The sequence below is a fragment of the Mus caroli genome, chromosome 17 (genome assembly GCF_900094665.2).
Source record: "Mus caroli chromosome 17, CAROLI_EIJ_v1.1, whole genome shotgun sequence".
Taxonomy (NCBI): domain Eukaryota; kingdom Metazoa; phylum Chordata; class Mammalia; order Rodentia; family Muridae; genus Mus; species Mus caroli.
In genome coordinates this window covers 43370554-43382718 of record NC_034586.1, presented here as the reverse complement: position 1 = coordinate 43382718, position 12165 = coordinate 43370554, and the positions used below count along the sequence as shown (strand labels likewise).

General features: G+C 52.8%; 2 protein-coding genes across 6 annotated transcripts in view; one reads left to right on the top strand and one right to left on the bottom strand.

Moving 5' to 3' along the window:
• Window positions 1-1115, top strand: part of Rrp36 (ribosomal RNA processing 36) — a 6818-nt gene extending 5703 nt beyond the window's left edge. For all 5 annotated transcript variants that reach the window (XM_021186275.2, XM_029471590.1, XM_029471589.1 and 2 more), the window contains one exon: window positions 611-1115. In XM_021186275.2, coding sequence (XP_021041934.1) covers window positions 611-747 — 137 coding nt within the window. In that variant the 3' untranslated portion in view covers window positions 748-1115. The remainder of the gene's footprint in view (window positions 1-610) is intronic.
• A 3481-nt stretch (window positions 1116-4596) lies between these two features.
• Cul7 (cullin 7) overlaps window positions 4597-12165 on the bottom strand; it is a 14131-nt gene continuing 6562 nt past the window's right edge. Inside the window, exons 10-26 of the mRNA XM_021149047.1 lie at window positions 11692-11919; window positions 11371-11461; window positions 11102-11273; window positions 10870-10975; window positions 10505-10600; window positions 10131-10306; window positions 9721-9854; window positions 9346-9528; window positions 9025-9131; window positions 8752-8934; window positions 7518-7678; window positions 7124-7340; window positions 6745-7051; window positions 5746-5891; window positions 5513-5639; window positions 5218-5423; window positions 4597-4993 (exon numbers count right to left, since the gene is read on the bottom strand). Of these exons, the coding sequence (XP_021004706.1) occupies window positions 4670-4993; window positions 5218-5423; window positions 5513-5639; window positions 5746-5891; window positions 6745-7051; window positions 7124-7340; window positions 7518-7678; window positions 8752-8934; window positions 9025-9131; window positions 9346-9528; window positions 9721-9854; window positions 10131-10306; window positions 10505-10600; window positions 10870-10975; window positions 11102-11273; window positions 11371-11461; window positions 11692-11919 (2964 nt within the window). The 3' untranslated portion in view covers window positions 4597-4669. The remainder of the gene's footprint in view (window positions 4994-5217; window positions 5424-5512; window positions 5640-5745; window positions 5892-6744; window positions 7052-7123; window positions 7341-7517; window positions 7679-8751; window positions 8935-9024; window positions 9132-9345; window positions 9529-9720; window positions 9855-10130; window positions 10307-10504; window positions 10601-10869; window positions 10976-11101; window positions 11274-11370; window positions 11462-11691; window positions 11920-12165) is intronic.

Genomic DNA, 12165 nt, shown 5'->3' with positions numbered 1-12165 from the left:
TCCCTCCATGGCTTCTGCATCAGCTCCTGCTTCCTGACCTGCTTTAGTTCTAGTCCTGACTTCCTTTGGTGATGAACAGCAGTATGGAAGTGTAAGCTGAATAAACCCTTTCCTCCCCAACTTGCTTCTTGGTCATGATGTTTGTGCAGGAATAGAAACCCTGACTAAGACAGAGCACCAACTGCTTTTTCAAAGGTCCTGAGTTCAAGTCACCATCTGTAATCAGATCTGACGTCCTCTTCTGGTGCATCTGAAGACAGCTACAGTGTAGTTAGATATAATAACAAATAAATTTTTAAAAAAGAAAAGAAAGTTTGTTTAGGTAGCAGTACTCGATAGCTCAGTGTACCACACTTGTCTAGGATGAGTGAAGACCTGGATTCAGTTTCTAGCACTAGGGGGAAAAAAAGGCCGGCATACTGGACTAGTGCTGTAGCTCCTTGCCTAGCGCCCACAGAGTTGTGTGATCAGCAGCAGGACATACAACAAGGTGTGTCTGTCCCTCATACACCCGTGAGCTCCCACCAGGGTGGCTCAACATAAAGGGTTCCCGGTGTCGGGTCAGGAACTGAGGCTCCGTCACTCACCAGCTTGCTTGCTTCTTGTGTAGCTGAGCAGCGGCAGCTGGCCCTGGCTGAGAAGTTCAAGGAGCTGAGACGCAGCAAGAAGCTGGAGAGTTTCCTGAGTCGAAAGAGGCGGCGGAACGCAGGCAAGGACAGGAGGCACCTCCCGCTGAGCAAGGAGTAGTAAGAACTGTCCCAGGAGACCTGATATGTGGGAACAGACGGGGCTGGGCTTGGCCAGGTCGGGATCTTTTCCTGCTCAGAAGCAAGCATGATGACTGACTACCACTGACCTAGGCTGGCTCGGAAGACCAGCGTGCTCTTGGACTGTGCTAGGGCTGCACAGCAGCCAGACCTCCGCCTTCCTTCCATGTCACACCTCCTCTCTCTGGAATCTCGTCCATGAACATCTGGTCTCATGGTCTCATCCCAGCCTTGCCTTAAGCCAGTGACTCAAATGAAGAGGGGGCGTGGCTGTGGTCATGTGAGCTTTCAGGTCAGGGACTTCACAGAAGAGCCACTTTGGAAACAAGCCTGTTTCTCCTTGTTTTATTCTGTGTTGTTGTTGTTGTTTGTTTTTTCAAGACAGGGTTTGTCTACAACCCTGGCTGTCCTGGAACTTCCTCTGTAGACCAGGCTGACCTCAAACTCACAGGAATCTGCCTGCCTCTGCCTCTTGAGCACTAGAACTTAAGAACTTAAGGCATTAAAAAAAAAAAAGGGCTGGTGAGATGGCTCAGCTGGTAAGAGCACCCGACTGCTCTTCCGAAGGTTCTAAGTTCAAATCCCAGCAACCACATGGTGGCTCACAACCATCCGTAATGAGATCTGACTCCCTTTTCTGGGGTATCTGAAGACAGCTACAATGTACTTACATAGAATAAATAAATAAATCTTTAAAAAAAAAAAAAAAAGAAAGAAAGAACTTAAGGCGTGCACCAGCACTGCCTAGCCTGTTTTGTTGTTGTTGTTGGTTGTTGGTTTTCAGTTGTGTGTGTGCACACGAGTGCGGGGGGCCTTCAGGTAAGCATTGGCTTCCCCATGGAGCTGGGGTTACAAGACTAGTGAGCTGTCCAGTGCGGGTGCTGGGGACCAAGCACAGGTAATCTCTGAGCCATCTTTCCAGCCTGCTTTTTGTTTTTAATGGAAGACCTAGAACTATTGTTTCAGTAGGCCAAATGTGGGGGTCTGCAGTATGAGAAGTCAGATCACAAGGCCCTCCATCTTAAATGTGGGCCCTGAAAAGATGTCTAAAGGGTGAATCAGCCCTGCGGTGGATAGAGTGGGACGTGGGAGGCAGTATGCTTGCTAGTGTGTCGCCGCGAGGCTTCAGTCCATGGTCAGTGGGCCCCTGGCTTCTGGGCCCGTATGTAGTGAGGCAGAGAGAGCATTTGCTGCAGCAGTGTGTCTTGCTCCATTTTAGGATGTGTATGCCATCACATACACCCTTGGGACATTCTGCATAAAGGAAGTCACTATGATGGTATGTGCATGTCTTGGTTAGCTTTTTACTGCTGTGATAAAACACCACAGCCAAAAGCAATCTGAGGAGGGAATGGTTTATTTCAGCTCACAGCTTGCAGTCTGTCATGAAGGGAAGTCAGGAGAATTCAAGGCAGGAACTGAGTAGAGACCGGGAGGAACTCTGTCTACTGGCTTGCTCTACTTGGCTTGTGCCATCTTTTAATTTTCTCTCTTTCCTTGTTTTTTTCAAGTTTGTCAAGACATGGTTTCTCTGTAGCCCTGACTATCCTGGAACTCACTCTGTAAACCAGGCTGTCCTAGATCTGCCTGCCTCTGCCTATCAAGTGCTAGGATTAAAGGTGTGCGCCAGCAGTGCCTGGCGTCAGCCTGCTTTCTTATACCACCCGGGCCACCTGCCCAGGGCTGGCACCACCCACAGTGACCTGGACCCTCTTAGATCAGCCACCAGTCAAGAGCGTGTCCAACAGCTCTGCCTAAAGACCAACCCTATAGGAGCATGTTCTCAATTAAGATTTCTTCTTCCCAGATGATCCTCCCTGTGTCAAGTCCGCATAAAAACTCACTAGTTCTATGTATGTTCCTCTTAAGGCCCAGAATAGATTGTTTTCTTCAATTGAGATTTTCATATGAGAGTGGCTAGCTAGGGTTTGTTTTCATAGTATTGTATGGGTGAGGAATTTCTTGTTGTCTTGTTTTGTTTTTCAAGACAGGGTTTCTCTGTATAGCCCTGGCTGTCCTGGAACTCACTTTGTAGACCAGGCTGGCCTCGAACTCANAAATCNGCCTGCCTCTGCCTCCCGAGTGCTGGGATTAAAGGNGTGCGCCACCANNCCCGGCTCATTTCTTGTTTTCTTAATGATGAGTGAGCTAAGGATTTATTATTCCTTAAATCTTAAAATTATTTTATTTTGGGCTGGACCACTGACTGCTCTTCCAGAGGTCTTGAGTTCAATTCCAAGCAATCACATGGTGGCTCACAACCATTGGTAATGGGATCTGATGCCCTCTTCTCATGTGTCTAAAGAGAGTGACAGTGTACTCATATGCATAAAATAAATGCATATTTTACTTTATAGGTAAAGTATGGGTATTTGGGTATTTTGCCTGCACGTATGTTTGCGTACCTGGGAGCTCAGAGGCCAGATCCCCTGGAACTCGAGTTCTGGGTGATTCTGAGCTGCTGAATGCTTGCCACTAGCTGTAGTGGGCATAGGACATACATTTGTAATCCCAGTATTTTGAGAGGATGAAATGAGTTTGAGGTCAGCTCAGAATCCATAAGTTCTAGGACAGCCTCAGCTAACATTTCAAGGTTGTGTCCGAGAAAACCAAAAGTATGATTTGGGCTTATGAAAAGCTAGCTGTGGTCTGCTGTGAAGCAGGGACATCTCCTAGGTGACAATGACAGGAAACTTCCATGTACCCTGAGCCTACACATATTCTAACCTGTCTGGGTGCCAGCACACATGTTCTAACCTGTCTGGATGCCGGCCTTTCTAGACAGTCACGGGCTAACTTAAGGCCAAAGGTATCAGGGGACCGGTAGGACACAGCAAGACAGCCCTGTGGCCCTGCCAAGCTAGACGCCCTTACTCCCGTGCCTTCTGGTTGCTTGGTCTGCACACCATCATCCTTCCAAAGCCCTGGCCCCCTGTGCCCTTCCTCTACTCCAGAGCTGTTCCTGGTGGCAACCAGCTCCTTCAGTTTGGCCTTTGTGCCCTCCCTCGCCACCTGATTCCTATTCGCCCTCTTCCCTGTTTTTTGTTTTGTTTTGTTTTTTTCTCTCATTATTGATGAACTTCAGGAATGAAGACTCTTCCTTCTGTACCTCTGCTGAAACGAGAGTGCTCCTGGCACTGCGTTTTCTAGACTGTTCTACCCTGATTCATGTGTGGGGGTCCAGGGCAGCCAGCACTAAAGCAGCAGGCTTGCCTGGGATTAGCAGGAGGCAGGAACCCAAGGACAAGCTGTGCAGCTCTGCTTAACCTGAGGGGGAGGCTAAGGGTGAAGACGGCGACATGGAGCAGTGTGTGGGAGGCAGAGAGAAGCCATACTCCCTTCTAGGATGTTAGCTGACCAGGTCCTAAGCTATCAGCAGAAGGTGGTCGCGCTTTGGGTGCTTGTAGAGGTCTCTCCCCTGTGTCACCTTTACTCAGGGTAGGCCCCAGTGAGGGCAGCTAGCACTGGGAGTGGTGGCTAAAACAGACACAGACTGACTAGTCACTTCTTAGTCACTTCTCTCCAGCTACAAATGAGGGCAAAGATGCCGTGTTTGATAACCTGCCCAAACTGCGAAGAAGGTGGCCAAGTGGACTTGTATGTGTAGCCTGCATGGTCAGAGTCCTAGCCATAGCCTCCAAGGAGGGACCGAGATCCAGTCTTAGCTGTTGACACACCTGACATTTCCTTTGCTCTCTAATCCACCTTCCCAGACCTTGACAAGACTCCTGATGTGTCAAGAGGCTGCTTCCATGCCAGAGGCCCCCTTCCCCATCAACTGGAGTCCCCATGCCCCATTCACCGATCTCTAGCAGTCCCATACAGGTCATAGCTTCAAATTCCAGCATTTTATTTTCTGTAGAAAGCCCCAGCCTCACCTACCCCTAACCCCATATCCAGGGCTACCGGAAAGTGGAAAAGGTGTGGGTATCAGTGCAGGAGGCGTAAGGCACACCCCGGGATCGAATCTGCAGGGTGTGGAAGGTAAGGGGTGGATTGGGGCCTGATGAGCCAGGGTTCAGGGACTCCATGTGGGGCTCCATCACAGTTACAGGGACTGCATAGTACAGCACCTGTGGCCGGTCGTCATGGCGTCTCAGCGTGCCCTTGACCAGGAGGTGCAGGATACAGGAGAGGACATCAGAGCTCCTGCAGGTTGCTCCCCTGCCAAGGCTGCTGACAAGACCCCTAGGAGGACATGGGCCTTTCTCCCACGCTTCTAGCACCTGATAGCAGGGTCAGAAGGAAAGGACAGGTCAAAAACACAGTCCTTACCACTGTCTTCTGTGTCAGTCACACATTCTGGAACACGTGTCACACACTGAGAGGCTGCACCGTGAGTTAGACACTTCAAATAGGAGCCCACCATCACCTGTGGGCATCTCTCCCATGGCCATGCCTACCATCACCTGTGGGCATCTCCCCCATGGCCATGCCCACCACTGCCTACCAGATAGACGAGCCGGTCAACATGCAAGCCTTCATCCCCATGAGCCTTGAGGATTCGGACCACAAGGCAATTCAGAAGATTCCTTCTCTTCTCCATGTTCCGGCCTTCTTCAGCCTCAGCTTGTAGGTATGTCTGAGGTGGGATCAGCCACACGTTGCCCCTCCTCGGCCTGGGTTCCTCACTGTCATCTCGAATCTTGAGCACCCCTGTAAGAAACATCGGTCACTTGCCTAGGGAGGGCCCTGGGAAGCCGATTCCTGACTCAGAGCAGTCTGCCTTGGCCCTGAGTGCATACCTCCTGGTACGTTCTTCTGCTCCAACAGGTCCAAGGGACCTCTTGATGAGGTGAGAGGCCCGATGGCCCTGTGAAGCACATCTGGAGGGAGCTCCGAGATAGCCTGCAGGCTCTCAACAGACACCTCCTTAGAAGAGATACAAAGTGTTTAGATCCTCCCAGGGGGTGAGCTGGGGAGGATGGAGGCAAGAGAACAGAAGTGAATAGGAAGGGCAGGCAGAGGGACAGGCCACCTTTTGGTTGTTGAGATGCAGCAGCAGCCACATCTGTACTGTGGACACATGCAGAATCTGATCCCCGAACTGCACTTCTGCCCGGCCCTGCCAGGTCCACTGCAGCCGCCTCTGTGGCTCTTTCTCTAAGCTGGAGCGGCTCTGACCTGGAGAAATGCCAGGTGAGAGATGGGAGGAAGGGAAGGGGGGAGGGCACGCTCTGTTGGTCAAGCTTTGCCTTGCTGGTCTCTGCAGTATAGAGACCAAGGCAGGACTTCCGGGCACGGTGGCTTCTGATCTCAGCTTCCCTAAAAAGCCTTGGCTAACAAGGAGTCAGTCTGTGCCAAGCAGGCTGCAGCCATGCCCTCTGAATTATGCACAGACAGAATTGAGCCAGGAAGGTTTGCCCTCCTGCTTGTCTGGTGACTCCTGGGGGGGCGGGGGGGGGGGGCTCCACTCTTCACCTGCTCTTGTTGCCCAGGCTAGAATCTGATGCCCAGTGAATACTTTGGGAACTAAATGTGACCAATCAGGAAGGAATCTCACACCCTCTCTTTCTATTTTCTGAGAGGGTCTCTTTATGTAGCTCTGGCTGATTTACAGTTCACTCTGCAGACCAGGCTAGATTCAAAACTCTTTAAAGATCCAACTGACTACCTCTGGAATTCTCTGGATTAATAATGTACTCAACCATGCCCGGCCACACACCCACCCTAAGCTCGCTCTTATGGCCTCTCTTAGAAGAAGTCTGACTGTATTCCTCCCAATTCCTAAGAGATTCCTTCGGTCTGGACTCCAGCTAAAACTTATAGCCCTTCCACTTCCCCACACAGCCATTCTGTCCCCCAAAAGGGAACGTATCTCCTGTATCCTGTTCCTCCTGAACATGGGCAGGCTGAGAGGCCATGTTTGTAGTCATCCAGGTTTCTAGCCTCAGCATCTACCCCAACTTCAGGTCCCTTTCTTAGGAGCCTACCCTGTCCCTCAGCCCAGGCCAAGGCCCTCTTTCCAGACGCTTACGCTTGCTGTAAAAGTTGGTGTAGTGGTTTATGGTCCCCCGCAGATATGCGGGCAGGCACGTTGCCGGGTTGAGCATTTGGCAGACGGAGGCGACAGGCCAGAAGCGTGGCGTCAGAACGAGTACACACACTTCTGGCATTGTTCCTTTATAATAGCGCTCTTCCTCCTCATCCTCTCCCTCTCCTTCCTCCTCGCCATCCTCCTTCTTCCCTTGCTCCTCCTCCTCTGCCATAGCCACAGCCGCGGCCTCTCCAATGGCTTCTTCCTTCTTGCTCTTGTCCTCTCTGCCACTGTCCTCATGGGCCACCTGGAAGGGGAACGGAGTTCACAGGATGTTCAAGGCTACTTGCTCCCCGCGTGGCCCTTCCCTGGGACCCACCTGTATCTTCTTTTCTGTGTCTTCCAGCTTCAGGAGCTCCTGATCCAGCTGCTGCAGCTGGTAAACGTGGAACTGACGTTGCAGCTCCTCTGAGACGTTCAGGCTCTGTAGCATCTGCTGGGGAAGACGGCTGGGGAAGCAGGGACCGATCTGCTCCAGCACGGCCCCCTCCAGCCAGCTGGAGCCTACGCTCAGGAGACGGTCAGCCATGTAGTGCCTGCAGCGCACACAGCCAGGCCAGGTCTCAGTGTGGGCGCCAGCATAGCCCAGGTTCTCACTCTGGCCTGCCTGTATATTAGATTCAGGCCATGTGAGCTGGCCCTGCCCCAAAACAGCCAGCCTGCCTTCCCCATGTTCTACCCCATAGAGGCAGGAAGATCAGATCTAAACTCACTGGTAGTAATGCTCAAAGGTGGTGGCTATCTCCAGGGGAGAGAAAATCAGGACAGACTCCAGGCATCGCTGCAACTGTGCCAGCATCTCCATTCCCCGGGCTCCACCCATCCTACTGCCTTGGATCCTCTGGTCAATGTGCCGAGCAAACTGCTCGCTCACCTGAGTGGAGAGTGTAAGAAAACCACGGGTGAGTGAGCCAGGGGAAGGGCAGAGAAAGAGAAGGAGAAGGGCAGAGAAAGCAGGTATGGATGACCACCTCTGTCATCCACCGGTCAGCTTCTTCCACCACCCTCTTCAAGAGGTACTGGAAGGAATCAGGAATAAGGAGCACACACAGTCCCACAGAGCTACAGCTGCTGCAGCCTGACAGACACTTACATTAACAGATGAGCAGGTCAGCAGTATTAACAACTGAAAATTCAGCCCCCATGCCCTCCCTGCCAAACTGTGTCTACAAATCAAATAACTCAAAATCAAAGAGATCAAGTAGACATGGTAGCACACATCTATGATCCTAGCCCTTGAGAGATGGAGGCAGAAGGATTAGGAATTAGGAAGGGGTGGGGAGTATAGCTAGAGTGCTTGCTTGCTAAGGTCCTGGGTTCAATCCCTACCACCACATAAACAGGGATAATGAATGGTACGTGCCTGAAATGCTGGCGCTCAGGAAATAGAGGCAAGATCAGAAGTACACAGTCATTCTTGGACTACACTGTAAGTTTAAGACCAAACTGGGGGGCCGAGCATGGTGGCGCATGCTTTTAATCCCAGCACTCGGGAGGCAGAGAGGCAGGCGGATTTCTGAGTTCGAGGCCAGCCTGGTCTACAGAGTGAGTTCCAGGACAGCCAGAGATATACAGAGAAACCCTGTCTCGAAAAACCAAAAAAAAAAAAAAAAAAAAAGACCAGACTGGGATACGTGAGACCCTGCCTTTGAAAGAAGTGGCATGGTAGCTTGACACCTTTAATTCCAGCACTTGGGAAGCCTATGCAGGTGGACCTCTGAGTTCAAGGCCAAGAGACCAACCAGAGATACATGTTGGGGATCTCTCTCTCTCTCTCTATCTCTCTCTCTATCTGCTGCATACCATGATTTTTTCCCCCTAGTTTTCAATGTATGGTCATATCCAAAGGATCTGCTCATCACAGAAGAGAGACTGGGTGGTCCACTTTGGGAAGGCAGGGGAGAGTTTATAGGGAGAGGGCCAGGTAAGATACAGGAAGGGACTTACATGGGCGGCCCTGAGGAAAGGGAGCCTCAGCACAGCATCAGCACAGCCATTCCGCATTGCCAGCAAGAAGGCAGCTCGTGGCCCAAACAGCTCCGAGCTGGACTTCTGCAGGACGTAATAGCGCTCGCAATAGCGGGGTACGAAATCATCGTCTTTCCAGGATGAGGTCAGAAACTTGTTCATCTGAGAGGAAGGGGAAGGGGCATGAGGAGGCATCCAATGTGGGGCCACCACAGAGTCCCACCCCCCAACTCCACACCTGTGGCTGCCCACCTGCTCCTCCACCACAGACCGCCAGCAGCGGGTCAGGTTCTTCATGATGCTACTTGGAAGGCCCCGGGTGATCAAGTAGCTCCAGTCATGGATTCTGTTCCTGCCCTCTGTGGAGTGAGAAAAGTGTCAGAAGGCCAGGACCGACGGCCCCTCAAGGTCCCGAGGATGAGCCCTGAAGACCTTTCCCAGCATGCTATGATGTTCATGAATGGAGTAACACACAGAAGATGGACAGCCTGGACATGTGGGCATGGGGGTGTGGGGAGCAGAGTGGGGACTCATGAGTGGGGTGGAGCTCCTGTTGGAGTCCCCAGGACTCACTGGATCGAGGGATGGCCACCACCGGGGGTGCGGCCTCACGGGGCTCCACATGGACCAGGAGGTGGGTAAGGCGGCGAACCCGGGAGGAGAAAGCTGCGGCCCGGCTCTGGGGATTGTAGGCAGCCTCCCTGCATCCCAGGTACTGATCCAGCAGCCAGCCCAAGGAGCTGGTGCTGTCCTCATCTGGAGGGTGAGAATAACACACCTAAGGATGGCTTGTCTCTCTGGGGAAGTGGAGAGGTTGAGCTCACCAAGGGACAGCGAAAAGCCAACCATACAAAGTGACGCAGGGAGAGGAGCAGTCCGGCCTGGATGATGTGGGGATGGAGGTCTCACACACACACACACACACACATACACACATACTGAGGTTACCGGGAGACGTGATGTTCTGCACCAGGGGGCTGACCAGCGCCTCCCAGCAGGTCTTGCTCAGTGCTTGGGCAGCCTCCATATCAGGAAGGAAGCGCTCTGCAAAATTCTGTTCATGGCGCAGAGCCCCATTTAGCCTGGGGAGGAGAAGGAAGAGTTCGGACCCTAAGGCTTAGTGACTCAGCACGCACCCAGCACCCGGGGCAATCTTTCAGAGGAGCCCTGGACTAGCAGGATGCTTCCCTCTGCACTCAGAGAGATCTCTTATCTTCTCTTTCCGTCATCCCCTCCCCTCAGAAGGCTTTGACCTTCCCCAAGCCCTAGAACAGATCCGTCTCCAGGCCTCCTCAGGACCCACCCAGAGTCCATGAACCTGACCTGCCACACAGACACACATGCAAGCTTTCACATACCTAGAACTCAAGTGCAGGAGGCTCCGGCGGTCCTCTGCTATGTCCTGACTCCATGCCTGGGCCCGAACCATGTAGAAGAGGCGTGTGTGCCGGCACAGTTGCTCTCGGAACACTGGCCAGAAGGTGGGCTTGGGGCCCAGCACCTCCAGGCCCCGGATGCGCGTGTTAATGCCACCCTGTTACACACAAGACCTGTAGCTGGCCCCACATCCTCCTTGGCATGGGCTTTGCCCTTTAAACCACCCCCAAACCCCGGCTCAAACTCTAAAGGCATCATCAGGCTCAGGGCTGCCATGGGATAGTTTGGTGACAGACATCTGGGTTTTGTCATCTGGCTGGGGGCTCAGAGACCTGCAGCAGTCCTCACACCCCACCTGCTGGCAGCGCTTTATTCGGATTTGGATGATGGGCCAGAAGCGGGTCAGGTTCTCCAGGAGGGTCACCCGGCTGGCAGAGGGCATCACGTTTACCTGGTGAGGGGCAGAGAGGGCTATCACCTCCTCATGTGTAGACAGAGTTACTAATAACAGCCACATCAGCTCTAGCTCTCTTGCAAATCCCTCCATCTTCCACCCCGGGGGGACACAGGGCTCCTGACAAAGGGGCTTTAGTGCCCTCACATAGGCGCAAGGATAACAGGCTAGTCTGTGTGGGGCTCATTATATCTAGGGGTTAGGAGCTTAGACTTAGAAGGGAAGAGAGGGCCTACAGGGGTGGGCCAAGGCATAGGGCTCCTTACCGTATTGAGTTCTTTATTAATGGACTTGATGCTGTTGCCCCCGCATACCACTACCCAGGCTGGCATGTAGCTTGAGTCCTCGCCAGCCACCAGTAGAGTCAGCTGCCTGGAGCAGGGGAGGAAGCACCAATGGGAATTGGAATCCATCGCGCCCACATTCAAGAGCCCAGGTGACTCTGGCAGGACCAACACAGTGCAGGGCCATCCATGAGTGCCTGTGGGAGCTCCTTACCTGATGATGACACCTGGGCGCATGTGTAAGGTGATGAAGTGGGAGCCAGACCTGCCACTGGACTCCCAGTAAGTCTTGGGGTTGCGGTCCGTCAGCCTGCTGGCCCGCTGTGGGTTGGAGGACACCTCCACCTTCTCCCAGTACCTGTTTTTCTTCATTTCCTCACTGGAGCCTGGGGGAGCGGGGGAGGGGGAAAGGTCATAGCCCTGGTACAGACAAAGGGGAAAACCGGTGATGCTAAATTAAACAGGTTGGGAACAGACACTAACCCTGGCACAGATATTTGAGAAACACATCAAAGAAAGGGATTTGGATGGGCCGGTGGGTTCGTCTGTGTTCTTCAATCTGACCCAGGACCATCTGGAGCCGGAACATCAGAGAAAGGAGGGACATAAGGCTCAGGCAAGACACAAATGGAGGAAAGGTCAAACCGTAAGGGGATGAACGTCTCCAGGCTCACACGAGCAGGCACCCCAACATCTCCAGGCTCACTCAAGCGGGCACCCGATCCCCTGGCACTTCTCAACATCCATGTTCTTAGGTAGCTCAGAACCTCCACTGCCCTCCCTCCTCCTGCCCTCCCTCCTGACCTGGATGCAACCGCCCAGGATGTTGGTGGTGAGTTTCCGGTAGAGGTGGGCATGCTTCTCACACTTGAACACCATATCCCGCAGCTCCTGAGCCAACTCCAGTTTCCCTCGGTGCTTTTCCAGGACTTTGGAGATGGCGTCCCGGGCTCCTAGCTGGTTTAGTATCACCGCATAGTCCCGGCTTGTGGTGGTCAGGCGGTGCAGGAAAAAGATTAGTTCCTGGAGCACCTGACAGGGGATGTCAAGGGGGCAGTGAAGAAAGGGGCAAGCCTGGGCTACACAGACAGCGGTGGTGATTCATGCCCACTCTGTGCTGGGAGCTGAGCAAGACAGTGTGTGGAAGTAATATAAAAACCAGGTGCAGTTAGAGAAACAAGGCCAAACCTATGGGAAAAGCCTTCCTGGCCCCTGGAGCTCTCAGCCACCGAGTGTGTGCGGAGCAGGTAAAAAACCCTTATTTCTTTTTTTTTTTTT